This window comes from Carassius carassius, chromosome 27 (genome assembly GCF_963082965.1).
Source record: "Carassius carassius chromosome 27, fCarCar2.1, whole genome shotgun sequence".
Lineage (NCBI taxonomy): Eukaryota > Metazoa > Chordata > Actinopteri > Cypriniformes > Cyprinidae > Carassius > Carassius carassius.
Genome location: NC_081781.1, coordinates 6,619,543 through 6,638,817, shown reverse-complemented (window position 1 = coordinate 6,638,817; position 19,275 = coordinate 6,619,543). Strand labels below are relative to the sequence as shown.

Below are 19,275 nucleotides of genomic sequence, written 5' to 3'. Positions count from 1 at the left end.
AGAAGTGATTTCGAGGAGAGGGACTGCTGAATAAAGTCATTATTTTTGTTTTAAGTATTCTTGGAGCTTCATAAAAATTACAGTTGAACCACTGATGTCACGTGGACTGTTTTACCACTGTCCTTAATTTCAGTTCTGAAGGTGAACGATGGGTTTGGAATGACATGAGGGTGAGTAATTAATGACAGAATTTTCCTTTTTTTGGGTGAACTATCCCTTTAAGGTAAACTTTTAGTTTCATTATACATTTAAGAAACCCTATAATAACATCACACTCAGTGACAGCATGAGATTGCCCCTCATCTGTACAGTGCCCCTGACGCAATGCTCCTGATGCATCCCATGGGTTCTCCTTTAATAGTGTCATTAGGAAATCTGCAGTGAAATCTTGGCAAACTCTGCACCTGTGATTGAAACATAGCTGTGGCTCCCCTGTGCTTTGCAGCAACATCTTTCCATGGTGCACCAACCTCCTATAGGGCAGCTAGGCATGAAGGGGTGAAGACTTTTACAGTCTCATCCCAAGAGCAGTCCACAACCTGTGAAGAAGGCCACAGTCACACGATTAAAACTGCATCCACGTGATTGAGGTAGAAAAATATGATAGTTAGATAAGGACTTAAAAGCTTTGGGTCAGACAAGCTTAAACACTTTCTATAGCTGGATGCTGGTAATGATACCACCCAACTGGCTACAAGCCCATCAATTTAAAAGGGTCATATAAAAAATAAATAAAAAGATTCACTTTATGGAACATTTTCTATTATGTTAATGACCTATCTGCAGACTTCTTGCTTGATTGGAAAGAATGACAAAGCTAAAAAGTTCCACCACTGACTGGATACATACAGTATGCAATGTATTTTAAGATATTGTTTTTAATTCAATTTAATGCCATTGAAAAACGCCATTAATAAATCTACCAAATTCATGTAAAGCACAAAGCTTACTGCGTCACCACAAGGGTCAAGTCAGAACAAAAAAAGGAGAGAAAGAAATCCCCACTGGTCTGCAGTGCTGAGAGAGCACCCTTGATATTGGAAAACAAAGAGATTTTTATGCATGTGTTGCTTTACTGAAATACAAAATAATGTTGTTTAACCAACAAATTGTTTGTTTCTTTTGATGCTGCTTCAAAGACTTTTTAAAGCATCTCTTTTTGCCTGTGCAAGGACATTAAATTGATACTGTACCTTGTACAGTTAACAATGTACTTTTGTTATATTCTCCTCATTATAATTTGTAATAGCAATATCAAGACAAACTGAATATGGGCAGCTGACATAAGAACATATAATGATTAATATATGCATAAGATATTAATCACAACACTAAAAAAGGTGTAGAAACAACTTTCACTCTTAAATTTCTAGTGAAATTCACAATTAATTAATGAAATGGCAAATATCATATTGAAATAAAGCAACATTTTGAAGTAAAAAACTTGCTTGGCTTTAACAATACAGTTAAAAAAAAAATCATGAACTATTCACAAGTCTGTTCATGTCCATATTCCTATAAATAGAACTTCAAAGGCACAGTTTGTCCTAACAGACAAAATTCAACTCAATGTGAAAGTGATATAGTGATGTTCCATTCCCTTTTCTCCATATCTCATTACTCCAGAGTGCTCCAGCAGAAAGCCTGTGACTCACCCATTGAGGGAGAAAAAGTCTTTCATTAATTACTTGACTGCAAAATACAAAACAGAGACTGAGTGCCAGTAAGCAGGCAACAGTTCAGAAGAAACAGATGCAGAGAGCAGGAGCGAGGAGTGAACGTGTGGTCAGCTGATAACACAACGCTCAATAGAACTGGAGGCAAGAGAACAAGAATGTGATTCTGCTCTGCTCATCTGAGGAACAATATCTGTTAGGAACACACAATACACAATACTCTTTTGAGAGACACGTTTTAGGTTCTTGTCAAAAAGTGTAAAGGTATGATGCATTACCTGTTGTAGGTGTAGATGAAGTCGGAGCTGGGCTTTTTCTTAACAACCGGTTACAGTATAATTACTGCATTTAAAGACTTCACTTTATACAAAGGCATAATGACTGTACAGAGATTCAGCTTGTGCGCAAACCTGAGCAGAGGTGATCAATCAAACCAAAAGGGTAAAAAAGAATACATTTTCATTGTGAATGTGTTTTTTTAAACTGATACGTCGTTTGCTAGGAATAGTCAAAATTGACCTATAATCGTATCCACTAATAAATGACATTGGTGGTGTTGATCCCCCTTGACTGTAAAATGTGTATTTAACAATGGCTCAGGGTGATTTGTGGGCTTGAATATTGACAGCGAGTACGAGTAGCACAAGGTGTGTATGTGTGTGCGTTTGTGTGAATGGTTGGCAGCGAATAGGGAGACTGCGGTAGAAAAAGCACTTCACAGTTGCCCTCGCGTTGCAGGAACAACCCACACCACCTGCAGCCTGCCAACAGCTGCACTTACACCCCATGCGGAACTAACAATAAGAGAGAATCCATACCTACATAATTTTTCCAATCCTGCAATTTGGCTCAGATGCACTTGCGGTCCAGAGATTTTTCTGGTTGAGTACTATTAAGATAAGAGACACATCATGTCTTCTAAGAGACTTACAAAATACTCTGAAATGGGCAAGACATCTAAGTGAGCTTAAACACTTCCCAAATTTGCATTCTGATTGACAGGAAACTCTACATTATCAAAATGAGATGTGAAGGTAATGGCAAAGCCTTGAAAAATTTGAATGGCGTTATACCCAGTAAACAATATAAATAATTTTAGCAGAAAATATCAGGATGCTTTGAGAACACAAGAAGGAATCTAAAGGGTTTGAAACAGAAGCAAAAGATTTTTCAAAATTATCCAATCAAATAAAAAATAACACTTAATTATTCACTTTATGATTTTATTATATTGATATTTATATTATATGTGACCCTGGACCACAAAACCTGATATAAGGGTCAATAAAAAAAGTTTAAACTGAGATGCATACATAATCTGAAAGCTGAATAAATAAGCTTTCCATTTATGTATAGTTTGTCAGGTTATGACAATATTTGGCTGAGATTTAACTGAATTGAAAATGTGGAATCTGAGGGTACAAAAAATCTAAATACTGATCAAATTGCCTTTAAAGTTGTCCAAATGAAGTTCTTAGCAAAGCATATTACCAATTAGAAATTAGATTTTGATATATTTACAGTAGACAATTTACTAAACTTAATTAAAGATCGTTACTTAATATCCTTGTGATTTTTGGCATTAAAGAAAAATCAAGAATTTTGACCCATACAATGCATTGTTGGCTAAAATATACCCATGCTGCTTGTGACTGGTTTTGTGGTCCAGGGTCACATGTTATTATATTTGTTTATTATTTCAATTGCATTATACACAATATATAATGCATTACCATTCAAAACTTTGGGGCTGTTTTTTTTTTGTTTGTTTTTTTTGCTTTATTAGATAAATATTTTGTTTATTATTTAAAATGTATTATATATATAATAAAAATAATATATACTCCAGTCTTTAGTGATTTGGTGTTTAAGAAACATTTCTAATTAATAATGTTGAAAACAGTTGTGCCATGTAGTATTTTTTGTGGAAAGGGTAAAACATTTTTCACGATTCTTTGAAGAATACAAATTTCAAAAGAACAAAATTTATATGCAAAAGCATTCTTATGTAACAAAGATATTATTTCTTTCTTTAAATAAAACATTACATTTTACTGACTCCAAACTTTTGACACAATATTCTAACAAACAAAAATACACTGCATATGCAAATACTGGTTGACAGTGTATTTTCAGTTAGCTATATAACAGTTTCTTTTTCAGTTCTGCATTAAAGTAAATCATAACTTATTTTCCTTGACTGCATAAAATTAATTAATTCATTGAAATCTAATCAAAGCCATCATGCTCCACATAAACAGTCAGAACAGAAGATGTTCATATTCATAGGCTTCAGGATTTGAGGTGACCTATAGGTTGCGAGGTATTCAAAGGTAAATCTCAGAAAAATGGCAAAGTGGCACTATGGAGCTGGGGGGTTTGCTGCAGATGTCTTCTGTCAGCTCAGTGATGGCTCATTGACTGCTCTGACTTTTCTTCATCACTGTGAGTGCTGGCGTCAGACAGGACCGGCTCCCCTGAGGACCGCGGCCCCACATCTCAATGAGCTGAGTGCTCTGTTGCTGTACGTGACAGGTTCCTTGTACACGCTCTATGAACAAGGCATGCCACCTATCTGCAGATGATTGTTTTGAGCAACAGATCAAAATCAGAGGTGAAGTGAGGTCAACAGACCAGGCCGTACAGTGAGGGTTAACCAAAATTAATAGCTGCAGATGGAGTCATGGAAATATTAATTTAAGTTTCTCAATTACGAGCCACTGGTCCATCAGAACAGATGTCATTAAAAAACACTAAAGTAAGACTGGATGATATAACTCAGCACAATATCAATAATTTGCCAATATTTGATATATAACTTATATTTACATATTTGCTTTGAAATAGAAAAAATAAAATAAAATAAAAAAGGTGTTTTTTGCCCAATCAGAACTACCTTAATTTAAAACAACCACATTGGAAATTCAAGTAGTACAACCCGAATTCCGGAAAAGTTGGGACATTTTTTACATTTTAATAAAATGAAAACTAAAGGAATTTCAAATCACATGAGCCAATATTTTATTCACAATAGAACATAGAATACGTAGCAAATGTTTAAACTGAGAAATTTTACAATTTTATCCACTTAATTAGCTCATTTAAAATTTAATGCCTGCTACAGGTCTCAAAAAAGTTGGCACGGGGGTAACAAATGGCTAAAAAAGCAAGCAGTTTTGAAAAGATTCAGCTGGGAGAACATCTAGTGATTAATTAAGTTAATTGATATCAGGTCTGTAACATGATTAGCTATAAAAGCTTTGTCTTAGAGAAGCAGAGTCTCTCAGAAGTAAAGATGGGCAGAGGCTCTCCAATCTGTGAAAGACTGCGTAAAAAATTGTGGAAAACTTTAAAAATAATGTTCCTCAACGTCAAATTGCAAAGGCTTTGCAAATCTCATCATCTACAGTGCATAACATCATCAAAAGATTCAGAGAAACTGGAGAAATCTCTGTGCGTAAGGGACAAGGCCGGAGACCTTTATTGGATGCCCGTGGTCTTCGGGCTCTCAGACGACACTGCATCACTCATCGGCATGATTGTGTCAATGACATTACTAAATGGGCCCAGGAATACTTTCAGAAACCACTGTCGGTAAACACAATCCGCCGTGCCATCAGCAGATGCCAACTAAAGCTCTATCATGCAAAAAGGAAGCCATATGTGAACATGGTCCAGAAGCGCCGTCGTGTCCTGTGGGCCAAGGCTCATTTAAAATGGACTATTTCAAAGTGGAATAGTGTTTTATGGTCAGACGAGTCCAAATTTGACATTCTTGTTGGAAATCACGGACGCCGTGTCCTCCGGGCTAAAGAGGAGGGAGACCTTCCAGCATGTTATCAGCGTTCAGTTCAAAAGCCAGCATCTCTGATGGTATGGGGGTGCATAAGTGCATACGGTATGGGCAGCTTGCATGTTTTGGAAGGCTCTGTGAATGCTGAAAGGTATATAAAGGTTTTAGAGCAACATATGCTTCCCTCCAAACAACGTCTATTTCAGGGAAGGCCTTGTTTATTTCAGCAGGACAATGCAAAACCACATACTGCAGCTATAACAACAGCATGGCTTCGTCGTAGAAGAGTCCGGGTGCTAACCTGGCCTGCCTGCAGTCCAGATCTTTCACCTATAGAGAACATTTGGCGCATCATTAAACGAAAAATACGTCAAAGACGACCACGAACTCTTCAGCAGCTGGAAATCTATATAAGGCAAGAATGGGACCAAATTCCAACAGCAAAACTCCAGCAACTCATAGCCTCAATGCCCAGACGTCTTCAAACTGTTTTGAAAAGAAAAGGAGATGCTACACCATGGTAAACATGCCCCGTCCCAACTATTTTGAGACCTGTAGCAGAAATCAAAATGAGCTCATTTTGTGCATAAAATTGTAAACTTTCTCAGTTTAAACATTTGCTATGTTATCTATGTTCTATTGTGAATAAAATATTGGCTCGTGTGATCTGAAAGTCTTTTAGTTTTAATTTTATTAAAATTTAAAAAACGTCCCAACTTTTCCGGAATTCGGGTTGTAAAAAAAAAATCAGCAATATTTAATAAATAACTGCAAGGATATTATAGTTAATTAAAACTAAAATAATTTATAACTTAAAATAAAATACACATCAGAAATAAAAAATATATATATTTTAGCTAGCTTCCAAATAAACAATTGTAATTTTCATTTAGTGTATGTAGTGATGTAGGACTACTGAAATAACAAAAAAATAAAATGACAATAAAATTTATAAATCTAAATTGACATATTAAAAAAATCTTATAAGAATAAGAATGACAGACACACAACAAAATTTACAATTAAAATTTACATTATAAGTTAAAATAATTAAGTTAAAAGTATAGTAAAATTTACATTATAAGTTAAAATAATTAAGTTAAAAGTATAGTATAGTACCTCAATGATACTCAACTAATGCATAATACTGACTGAAATGGACAGCTTGAACTGATTTATAAGTTCAGTTCGATTCATTTCTGTGAATCAGTTTGAACTGTCAATTTCAATGAATCCCTTGAAAACTCAAAGGAAACCTTTAATTTGGGTCATCATCTTTAACATGCACATTAAATTTTTTTATTTATTAAAATGTTCTATTTTTACTACTGAAGTAAAGCTATTAAAACATTCTACCTAAATTCTCTCATACTTGAATAACACCAGCTTTACTTAAATAAAAAGGTTGCTCTGAGTTATTTTTGCTGCACTATTTAAAAAGCTACTACATTGTTTTCTCCAAATATTAATTTCCTTTGTGTCACTTATTGAAAGGACAGCATGGGAGGAAGTGGCAGGATGTGGCAGAAAAGAACTGGGAGCTGCACATGCACTGACCAGTAGGCCTTATTTTCATATTGTTATTTTCAGCTAAAGTCAATAGGTGTGACCTACATCACTGTGTTTTGGTGAGATTACCTGGTTAGGGATGTGCAGGCTGAAATCCAGGCCACACACAAACTCTGAGTGGTGCTCCAGTGTCTCCAGCAGCGGCTGGTTCTTGGAGTAGTCCCAGAATCTGTGGACGCAGAGCAGCAGAAGGCAATCATGCTAATTGAACAGCAGTTTGTCTTCTCTGACGGGGCAGCAGCTCAAAGCCCTGACGCAGCCCTGGCTCACCAGGCCCTGACTGATCCATTCAGCAAATGTAATTAAATCACCTCTCTGAAAAAAGAAAAAAAAAAACCCTGTCTATAGGAAAACATTAGGCAGGCATTAATACTAACATTACCACAGAGCAGAAGAGAAGGATGTTATTTATAAGCACAGTGGGACGACAGCTTTTCAGGGTGTGGACGTCTTTAGAAAGAGATGTTGAAATTAATCGCCAGTGTGGCATCAACATGCTGGATGTGTGTTAAAGGTTCAGAGGGCACTAAAACAGCACCAAACATCACTCATCAAGTAAAAATGGCAATGTGTTAAGACAAACTTGTGCCAAATTACTAGACTCACATGATTTTTTCCAACAATAAGCACAGAAAATGTGAAAAATGTGCGCAAAAAAAAAAAACAAACAAAAAAATTAAAATCCAACCACACAATTAAAATCAATAAGAGTATGTTGTGGCAAATGTTTTTGGAAATTGCCGATACTGAGAGAAATTCACCGGCAACACTATAATGCACCTCATATATGCAGTTTGTGCATGTATTTATGTGAAATCTATTTTGTTAGATACATATACTGTACAATCAACAGGATGACTGATGTCTGTCATACTTCATTAAAAGCAATGCATCAATCTAAACAAACTGTCATCATTTAAATAAAGAATGAAAGCTCCTTACACAAAGCAAAGAACAATATAGAAAAATCAATATCCCTGCCTAATTAGTTGTTAAATAACACAGAGAAAGACTTTTCCTTCTGTACAGCACTACCACATATGTGCCGTCATAGCAGCTCAGAAAAGCCAGCTGTTATGTATGAAAGAGGAAACTTTATCTGCTGTAAACGAGACCTGATAGATCTAAAAGAGCAACTGCATGGACTGGGTTAAGTAAACAGCTAAGTGTGCATGTGTGTGTGTGTGTGTGTGGCAGCAGGTGGCTCAAGTTCTTTTGAACGTAAATCCTTTAAAAAGTCTTTGTTTTTAAATAAACACCATTTTCTCTTTACTGCAAAGGGAACAAAAAAGATTAATGTTGAGCTGTTCCTCCTGTGGAAATCATTTCTGGTAATTACCTTGCGGTTGGTATTATCACAGTTTACTCTGAAGGTAAAACAAATTAGATAGCATCTTAATCTGTCCTGTCTGTTCAAACAGCAAATTTCCTGTAATCAATAGTGCTGAGTTCTATGAAAGCAAAACCGCAAATACTAGATCTAAAGCTAATTGTCTATATTCATGCTAAATGAACTGAGAGAAAGACAACAAACTGAAAGTTAAACACAAATATAAAACAGAACTTCTAAGGTTACTAAGGTAGCCTACAGTAATAACTGGCTCCTTGTGTACTTCTTAAGGACTGTTCACACTTATAAAAAATCTGATCATAAATGAGAAGTTTATTGCGAGTTAAAATGCATTACATAATATATAAACTGCATTGTTTTGTTTAGAAATTAAACATTTCCTTTACTCTCATTGATTGTTGTCACAATGTGTTTCTACTCATTTGCATAAAGTTGGACACACCCATAAATTGTAGTCAATGGTTACTATCAGCCCATTTAATTAAAAATATTAAAAGCAATATTAAAAATGTATACATACACTTACATTGTTTTCCTAATGAATGTTGTTCAGTTGCTTTGACACAATGTATTTTGTTTAAAGCGCTATATAAATAAAGGTGACTTGACATTACCACTAAATTAGCTTTTTGGAAGTGTGAACAATATAATAAATGAGTCTTTGTCTTGTTTTAATAGGGATCTGGTTTAATCATAGTACAAAAACTTGCAGTGTTTTTCCAAGTACTGATTGGCTGGCGCATTTAGTGACAAACACCTTCAGTCTTAGATAAATAGATAGCGTTTAAACAATAAGGTGACAAACAGCATCGGAAGGAAAAATCAAGCTCACCTCTAATTAGACCACTTGTGGCAACCACTACTCAATATGAGAGTCAATTCTCATTTTAAAAGCTTGTCAACCCAGTTAAAGTACTCTGTGTTATCGTTCTCCAACAGCCAAGGCAAAGACCTGTTGTCACTCTTTAAGAAAAACAACTATCCATCCCCTTATCAATTATAATGGTGTTCCCATTTGACCTGTTTGGAGGAGTTCAATAGACTAACTTTATTTAAAAAAAAATGTTCCAGGTTCAGCTTTATCGACATACTGTCAGTCACATGTTTTTAGTACAAAAAACATAAATGAGAAGCAGTGTTTTTATTACAACTTAATTTTTACATAGAAAAAGTTATCTAACTTAAATGATGTGGCAGAGCTTCACTTGTAAGAACATTACTAGGTGTCACGAGGTAGGAAAAAAAGATTGCTAAAGACTATAATGTGTGTGTTCTTCAAAAGCCTAAAAATGTATTTCACATTCAAATCACAATTAAAGGTTATTAAGACTTCTAAAGCATATTTGCATACAATCTATTGGAAAAATGTGGCTCCTTTATGAAATGACAGCAACTAGGCAGCAAGCTTGGCAAAAAAATAAAGCCAAATATTTGCTTTTGCTTTACTACTGTGTTTTTGCTGATATGTCCTTGACAGCCCTTACAAAGATCATTCCCCCAATTAAAAAATGAGCTCCACGCTCGATAAAAACACAACCATGCACTAACAGAATGCATTCACTGCAAAAGGAAATAAACCAGTCTACCCTGAAATGAGATCAATGGGTTTTACAACCCAGCTTTATGGCAAAAGCATTCGTTCTTCTGGTAATGTGCCAGCAATGCAGACAATTTACCATTCATTCATGCCCTCAACATGGATGAGCATTTGGACAATGCAGGAAGGTCTTTAGAAATGTGAAATCCACTTCATGTGATTTTTGATGGAAGACGAACTGTTTCAGTAAAATTTTTATCCTATACAATTAATCAAGTTATTTACCAGTCCCCTAGTTTAATTGAACAATTTTTGATTACCTCCTTATTTACAGAACAGTATAAAAGAAATGGCACAACTGTAACCATGCTGGTGTGCTGATATTCAGAAGAACTACACTGCTGCTCATGTGATGTTGCTTAATCTGAATTTAGTTTATAATTTTCTATTTAATGATTAAATGTGACAGATGCATCTGTAGTCAAAAATGTGGCTTACCTGACGGTGAAATCATATGAGCAGGATGCTAGGATTGTCTTATAGAATGGGCAGAACTAGAAATGACAAACACATAAAATAGGAATTAATATACAGTGGCTGCTGAAGAAAAAAAAAATTGATGGACATCAATGAACACTGCTTTAAAACGGGACCTGGCATTTAGGCTATATTTACACTACAGCTGAATGTGGCCCAAATCCTTTCATCATTTTAGATGACGAACCAGTTTTAAAATGTCCAAATGTTCATTTATGACATGGGTCACTTTTATATATGAAAATAAACTGGATAAGTATCTGACTTTTTTTTTTTTTTTTGCAATCAGACTTTAGTGTGAAATGAATTTCAATTATTACATCAATTCCATCAGGCAAAATCTTTACTTATTAGCAAGCTAAAATAATGTGATGAACTTTAAAATGAGATCTACATGTTTTTATTGATTGACTCTCCCTCTGCCTGAGTGTTTTAATGATATCAGCTAAATTATGACAGCACCAATATTATCATGACCCTACAGAAGGAGTTTTCAAAGAACAGCAAATGAGAAAGACAATATGCCTCTTTATCAGTGATCCAGTATAAGAAGACACAATAATCATATAATAAGAATAAACAGTGTTCATTTCAAAGCTGTTCAATCACATGCTTCTCAGCACTCCTGTATTCCCAGTGCAATAAACAGTTCATAGCTCCTTATTTCACACATGCTATTTTTCTCTACATTATCTGAAAGCTGAGAGCAAAACCATTAACTTGAAACAGCTTGTGATTTCACCCTGACCCAGCTGAAGCAGGTTTTATTCCCATCGCTCCTTTTGGAGGTATAAGCTTCCTCGTGTGACATAAAATTTGTAGCATTTGTGTATGTTTTGGGTCCACAGGTTTGACAGTATACCGGTCAAGTGTACCGATCTCTATAATCTACATAATTGCTAAGTGTTTGGACACTCAAGCGCTCACATTTTCTCCAACTCAGTTTAGCAGATCCCTAGAGATAATCTGTATATATACGAAAATCCATAGCTGTCACATACTGTACAGAAATACACTGTTAGTTTTACACAGACAGACACTGCAGCATGCCTCATTAATGTTCAACAGACTTGTTAATTAAAAAAGCAATGAACAAACTAATGTGACACTGACTGGCAGCTGTAGTCTTTACCCTTCATCCAACTCGATATTTTGAACTGTTATGATTTCTCACTACGGCCCCTTTTACACATCGTTTGCATTACCTTCCAAATTTTATTAAGTGACACACTTCTGTGAAAAAAATCAGGCCAGCTTTTAAACTAGAATCCCAGGAATAAGTTGACCATCTAACTACAATACCTTTACTCTACGGATGGCGTAGGAATGGCCCATCATTTGAGCTACAGGATGTCGCACGTTACGTAGGTCCCACACTCTGAGACTGCAATCCACTGCTCCAGTGACCAGAATATTCTGAGAATATGAGAGGAATAACAATCTGAATGGAATGAAATATTATTGTGCACTATATACTTTATCGTGCATATACTGCATATATATTTAATAGAAGCAGTATGCTAGATTATTGGTCACATGACACATGGCACTATGTTACAAGTGGTATACGGTTATCTCAGAAAAACATTTTTTAATTCCAATTTCTATCAGAATAATTATAAATCACTCAAAATTCTGAGACTGTAAGATATTTAGAAATTAAAACGTTTCAGCAAGGACACACTTATGAAAAGCGACAGTAAAGACATTTATGTTACAAAATACTTAATATAATATAATACTTAATATAATATTTCAAAAATATTTCACAAAATATTTCTAATAAATGATGTTCTTCTGAACTTTCCATTCATCAAAGAATCCTAAAGAAAAATTCCACAGAAATATTAAGCCGCACAACTATTTTCAGCATTCATAATAATAAGAAATGTTTCTGGTGCATCAAATCAGCATATTAGAATGAATTCTGAAGGATCACGTGAAACTAAAGACTGGAGTAATGCCTTTTTTATGTGCTCAGAGAAAGTTCAGTACAATAAACACTTTTATATACTGTATCACAAACTTTATCACAGATAGTGAGTGAATGAAATAGTCACCTGGTCATATTTGCACCAATCACAGCTGAGGATTTCAGTCTTGTGCGCTGGGACAGCCAGCCTGCACGATCCCGCCTTCACATCCCACACTCGCAGTGTCCCATCCCCTAGCGACAGAGATGAGAAGTCTCAGATTTTTAAATCTTCTAAAAAGCCACAAAATTTCTCATATAAATTCCTGGTCTTCACTCCTCTGAACCATTAAAGTAATTTCAAGGGCCACTTACAGTCAGCATGAATGGACCCAGGGCAAGGCACTGATGGCCCGTCCTCTATACTGCACAGGCTACAGATTTCTACAGGGAATTTCTCGTCGTATCTCTTTTATGCCTTCTATCGGACCTTTTTCTTGAAGCACAGCATTTCTATTCTGGAGTAAGCAGTAAATGGTCCAGACATTTACTTTTTTCAAGTCACTACATGTTGCAACGTTAGCAGTATCAACAAACAGCGAAAGACTCAAGAATCAGTCACTTGGGGTTTCTCTGCTGTATACGGTGCATAAGTATTCATAGATTTAAGCATAAATGTAGCATTAACAACCTGGTCGAAAATTTGCATATGTTCCCAGAACTGCAGGTCCCACTTTGAATAACCTAAAAAAAAATTCAATAAATAGCTATACGTAACAAATTAAGTGAGCACTGCATAAACACAGCATAACCATATTAATGAAAATCTGGAAAGCACATAGACCCAACTTAAAAGGGATAGTTCATACAAAAATAAAAACTCTTGTCATTATTTACTCAACCTCATGTCGTTCCAAACCTGTACGCATTTCTTTCTTATGCTGAGCACAAAAATATATATTTTGTATTTTGACCCCAGTGTTGATATCCAAAGAGTTTTAAATCTTACTGATTTCTACTTATTTTTTTTCCATACAATGGAATTCAGTGGGAACGGAAAATGTTTAATTATGAACATTCTTCTAAATATCTTCTTTTGTGTACCACAAAGAAAGATTTGGAATGACATGAGGATGAATAACTCATTTTTGGGTGGATTATCCCTTTAATATTTAATCTTCAAGTTAAGCATCAGTATTACTATGGCAAAAAAACAAAAACAAAGATGTTATGCATCTCATCTTGCACCATTTGTGGCACAGACATGAATAACAGCTCAAATAATAACGGACTAGCTTGTCTCTGTGAATATAAAACAGATCTGGAGTTAATATGCAGGTAAGATTTTTAAAAAGTCCAAATAAGATTAATACAAAACATGAATCTCAGTTTCTCAATGGCTTCAAAGTATGTGGCATTTACTTGACGATCCAATAGCTCGTTGTTTAAATGAATAGCCCTACTTTAGTTAATTACATCTCAGGAGGCTTGTGCCAATGACTATTGTAACCCTTATTGATTTGAAGATCTCCAACTGATGGAATAAATAAAAGCCACTCTGAAATGCGACCCGCAGGGAGTGACAATAAATTAAGTCTATCACATAAACACTTTCAAGTACTCTAGGAAAAGTGGTTTTGTATCACAATATACTGCGGTATGGTTCCATTTTCTGCTAACATAGTAGCATCAGGACAAAGAGACTGCATTTCACCTATGGGCCCTAATATGATTTTAATTAAAACAGATTTAAGCTTCTTTGTTATGCCTTCATAATTTTAAAAAAATAGTTTTAAGATTTGATTATTTTACCCTTGTCATAGATGCAGACTGAAATATAAAAATCCACCATAAAAATACATAAAAGCACATTTTTTTAATTATGATAATCCTAATACAGAGTAAACCCTGTCACCATTAACTGTCTGAAAATAATTTATTCAAGTCCAAAGCTACACCACTCCAGTTGACGATGACATATCAGAAAACATCACAAAAAGGGTCTTAACATGTTCGTAGGAGGCAGCTTGTAGATTTCAGAGAAAAGTGTTTGAAGGTTTTGAGGAAGATTAATTATTTCAATATTTCAATGAGCTCGAGTTTAATAATAACTGTGATATGTGGTCTGCTCTAGGCACTTCTATTTTAATTATTGCAGAACAGATCTCTTACTGAGATTGTTGGCATGTAAGCATCTTGCATTAAAGATTTCCTGGCATCCCGGCCGGAGAACTGCATAAAGCGGGGAGGAAGTGAAATCTCTGAGAAAGGGAGGTGCTGAAACTGTCTTTTCAAAGTACAGAGGCATAATGACACAATGTCTTATTAAGAGTTGATTTTTTTCAACGTTTCTAACCAGAATTTTAGTATTTATATTTGTTTATATATTCATACAACCACAATTCAACATTATACAACACCGCATGAACCTGAAAATTCAGGATATTTTTCATCTTACCAAAACCTGTGAGCTATGGTGGTTTAATTATTTGACGTCATATTGTCTGACATCAGTGTCTACGCAAGTACTGGTTAGAAGAATCATGAAATATTTTCCCACAAAACTACAATTTGGCATTTGTGGGTCGAAAAGACATGAAAGAGGTTATTTATAAACATAAAGCTTGCAGAAAGCCACAATCAGTCCTCTTATAACTGTGCTGGAAAGCTGTGGAAAGCATAAACCTGATGCTGGCTTTTTGTTGTATGCTTATATAAGAGGTTTATGTGATGAGAAAAGCTAGCATATCTATTACTTAAACATCTTTTGCTGAGGTAGCATTTCACAGAAACCACTTTTGCCACGATCACATTCAGCGTTTGCCATGGTGCTAGGGTTTAGTATTGATTTTCAGACACATCTCATTACACACATGGTATCAACATACTATAGCAAAAGAAAAGGGTCCTCCATCAGCACAGGAGGGTATCATACTTACCACAGCTCCCGAAGAGGGGCCAAATTAATACAAAGGAACATGGATGAGTATCCTGTACATGATCTCTATTTCTAAACCATAGATGGGTTGTGTGAGTGTATATGCATTCACAGTTAGTCATTCTTGCCTGATGCACTATAAGCGGCCCTTGACTCCTTTACACCATTCATGCATAAAATACATAATAAAAAGATGTAATTCTCCTTTTGGTGCTACACTGAAGAACGAAAGTCATTAGTGTTTCAATGATATGATGGTGAGTAAATGATGGCTCAATTTTCATTTCTGGGTGAACTATTTGTTTAAGCACTGAGAGTTAAGATCAGCAGTAAGTGGCTACCGCAGGTCCAATGTCATTTGGAGCTGATCAACTCTGTTGGTAAAGCCTGGTGTTTAGAGTTGTAATGCGGTCTCCAATTCCTGCTACATCTGAGAGAGATGTGAACTCGTGAGACCCTTGTGAGTCCTCCTTACACAAGGCCAAACACACAGATTACTGTGTAGACTCAGAGTACGATTTAAAAAACACCCATTGTTATGTAATCATGATTATGCAAAAATTTCTACCATGAATGCAGTTGCCAAGCACAAAATGTATCAAAACTAGGGCTTCTAGGTCAATTAAAGATTTAATTTACTTGCAACAAAAAGCAGATTACTTATTCATATTAACACCTATATGTTTTGTTTTGTCTTTTGAGAGAAAGGGATTTTTTGTACATGTGTGCATGAATAACTGTGTTCATTTCTGTTTTATTTTCTAATTAATTGCACTAAATTAATGCAAAACTAAAAGACAATTTTTAATTAAAGGGCATCTGCAAGCTCCAAAGAATGGTAGTAGCTCACTGCTGACCTCTTGGGGTGAAAGATTTATATATATCTTCAATCTCAATCTTTGCCAATATATATATATATATATATATATATATACAATCTCAATCTTTGCCAAAATGTAATATCTGCTATAACTAAATTTTGTCTTATTATTAGAAAGAAAATTTGTCAGTTATATTGAGGGGAATGAGAATGTAAAATGGTGCTACATATCAACACAAACTGTGTTTTCATATTTAGTGTCATTTGTTCTCAAGTGTCAAATTTGCCTGTGATGCAATTTTAATGAGCCAAATATTACAGCAAAATCAAGACATGAAATAAAATAAACTGAAATTACATAAATAAATAAAAAAGTAATATATTTTATCTCAGCTAGTTCCCAAAGCAATATTTCTCATTTTCAATACATGTAACTTGATGTATTAAAATAACTTTATCTAAAATTATATAAAATATATAAACATAATACCAAAATATTAATAAAACTATAACAATACATAAGTGATGCTAAAATAACATGGTTTCACAATCCCATTTTCCCTTTTCTACTCTTAATTTCCTGTCCTCTCCCATCCCTCACAATATAATTAGCAAAACAATCCTTGAACTGGTAAAATGGACTTGTCGTCTAATAGGATTTTAATAAAGATTTTATCAGTACATGCTTTTCTTAGAAATAAAACTCATGGTCTATTTACATTTTTATTATTTTTATTATCTGTGTCGTGTCGTAGTCATTCTGTTTGTGCTGTGGAAGCTTCTTTCACCAAATAAATTCTTCATGTGTATAAACATACCTAGCAATAAGGCTTATTCTGATTCTGATTGTTTTGGCATGCCACATGGTACCATTTTGTTATGCATGTCTTATCACCCTATAATATCCGTAGTCTACTCTAATATCTGCATCCCAACACAGTCATTTTCAAAAGTAAAGCAGCAATCCTTTCAAACTTCATGGAAGGACAGATACAGCTCATTTTCCTACCTGAGGCTGAAGCAAAGCATGCTGGGATATGAGGAGACCAGATTGTGCTGTAGATAACACCCTCATGACCCTGCAGGGAGTTCAATAACTGACATCGCTCCGGATCCCACTGTGTGCAAAACAGGACAACCATGACGCTCATTTTATGCCAACAAGTAACAACATTTCCAGTATGTCTGATCCCCAGTACACAGAAAGAAAGAGTTTCATCTTCATTTTAAAGGTTAGTTGCATTTTTAGCATTAGTTAAGAATTGAACTAAGTCTGATTTTTAAAAAAATGTCTGCATATATTCACCTTCTTAAACAAACTCCACTTACCACTTTGGCTGTGTGGTCCCACGATCCCGATACCACCAGGTGTTCCCCCCGTGTCTGACTCCAGTCTACTGAATACACCTACACCAAGGCCAGATGTTTTTCAGTTCAGAAGTTATGAAGTGCTAAATGCAGGGAGCTTTAAGATAAACTACTGAGGGTGTGAACTAACCTCTTGTGTGTGCCCTTTCAGCACCTGCAGAGGACCTTGGGGGTTGGCCGTGTCCCAGATCTGCAAAGATCCATCACCTCCTCCCGTCACTAGCACATGTTCATTGTTCTCGCTCCATGTCACATCGAAGAGCCCATCATTCCAGTCAAAACTGTGTATGAGACAGAAAGATACTCAACCTCTATTTAATGATCAGTCACATCTCCACTTCTTCTTGACACTCTGCATGCATCTACGGTGGCCTTAAATACATATTAAGAAATTTACCCTATATTGTAATTACTTACTGCAAACAAATACATTAATAAAATAAAATTATATATATATGCTCAGATTGCATCAGATTCCATCCTCAGATTGCAGACTTTAAAATAGTCAAATATTGTCCTATCCTGACAGCCTATACATCAATGTAAAGCTTATTTATTATTTATTGACTCACACACTATATATGTGTGTGTGTGTGTGTGTGTGTGTGTGTGTGTGTGTGTGTGTGTGTGTGTGCGCGCGCGTGCGTGTGTGCGTGTAAAAACACTGTATTAAAAAAAAAATTAAGTCTTAAAAAAGGCCAACAAATTACCTCCTCACAAGTGAAACATCTGCCTCTCTCTGCTCCAGCACAAACAGTGTCCCACATCCTAAAAAAACACGAAGAGTTTTCATTGGCATTTATGCCAGTTTCATTTATGTATGTTCATGCAATATTCCAAATATTACCTGCTATTCCATAATACTGCGATGACGCACAGGCGAACGTAGAAGCCAAAAAAGGTGAAATCTCCACCGCATATCCATGGCGGCCTGGAGATTTAAACGACTTCATACTCTTTTATAACTCGAAAGTCCACCAAAAAATGTATTCACGATAAATAATATATTTCGTGGTAAAACGCCAAACATTTGTCGACAACGGCGAAAGCTTGATAAATTCTCAACCATCAATAAAACGGTAAATTACATCAGGAAACCAATGCGTTTGCAATGTTGTTACATTTAGCGCAAAACATGTGTATACCATATGTTTACTTCCGTGTTTTGACTGCCTGAAAAAACGCGAAGCTGTGATTGGGCAGACGAGGATGACGTCTTGAACACAGTTTAATATATAATGTATCGTGTTATTTTTTTTCTTTTAATTTTATGTGATTTTATAAAATAGAAACTACAGCAGGAAATATTTCGAAAAATGCTAATTGCGCGTAGTCGCAAAAACGAGTGACTAAATGAAAAACAATCTGCGCCTTAAAATTATCTCGCACCAGATGGCAGCATTTCTTTAGTGAAGACCCATTTGTTGTCTTTTCAGACTTCACACCTCACCATTTAAAATATTTTGACGTTGTAGTGCCATCAAGATTAAACATAATGATGGAATTGTTCTCTTAAATTACTTTTTGTTAATAATGTTCCTATACAAAACGTACTGTGGTGGTAAAGTGAAGGAAAAACCATTTGATATTTACCATGGTATTAAATGATCTATCTATAAAATTCACTGTCATATCCTCAATACATCCTCTTCAGTGTATTAAATGTTACAGATAATAACCAAACAGTTCAAGTTAAAAAGTCAAAATGACTGATCCTGTTCCCCCGAGCCTAGAATATGATCTATGTGAACTATGATCATATATATGCTGCTTT

The 19,275-nt window shown here is 35.2% G+C and overlaps 1 protein-coding gene across 1 annotated transcript; it reads right to left on the bottom strand.

The window, feature by feature from the left end:
• Window positions 1-209: 209 nt before the first annotated feature.
• On the bottom strand, window positions 210-18,672 carry pex7 (peroxisomal biogenesis factor 7). The gene is made up of 10 exons (XM_059513479.1): window positions 18,349-18,672; window positions 18,212-18,269; window positions 17,632-17,782; window positions 17,463-17,540; window positions 17,143-17,251; window positions 12,524-12,630; window positions 11,766-11,879; window positions 10,425-10,480; window positions 7,108-7,207; window positions 210-539 (listed from the first exon to the last, which is right to left on the bottom strand). The coding sequence occupies exons 1-10, from the start codon at window positions 18,452-18,454 to the stop codon at window positions 474-476; spliced, it is 945 nt and encodes a 314-aa protein (XP_059369462.1). The 5' UTR covers window positions 18,455-18,672; the 3' UTR covers window positions 210-473.
• Window positions 18,673-19,275: the final 603 nt, after the last annotated feature.

Excerpts from the sequence above, each read along its gene's own strand:
- pex7 (XM_059513479.1), bottom strand. The coding sequence starts at position 18,454 with ATGAAGTCGTTTAAATCTCCAGGCCGCCATGGATATGCGGTGGAGATT. Across the intron at positions 12,631-17,142 it reads ATGCTTTGCTTCAGCCTCAG|GGGATGGGACACTGCGAGTG; the intron begins GTAGGAAAATGA and ends CTCTGTCGCTAG. Across the intron at positions 7,208-10,424 it reads TCATATGATTTCACCGTCAG|ATTCTGGGACTACTCCAAGA; the intron begins GTAAGCCACATT and ends CTGCGTCCACAG.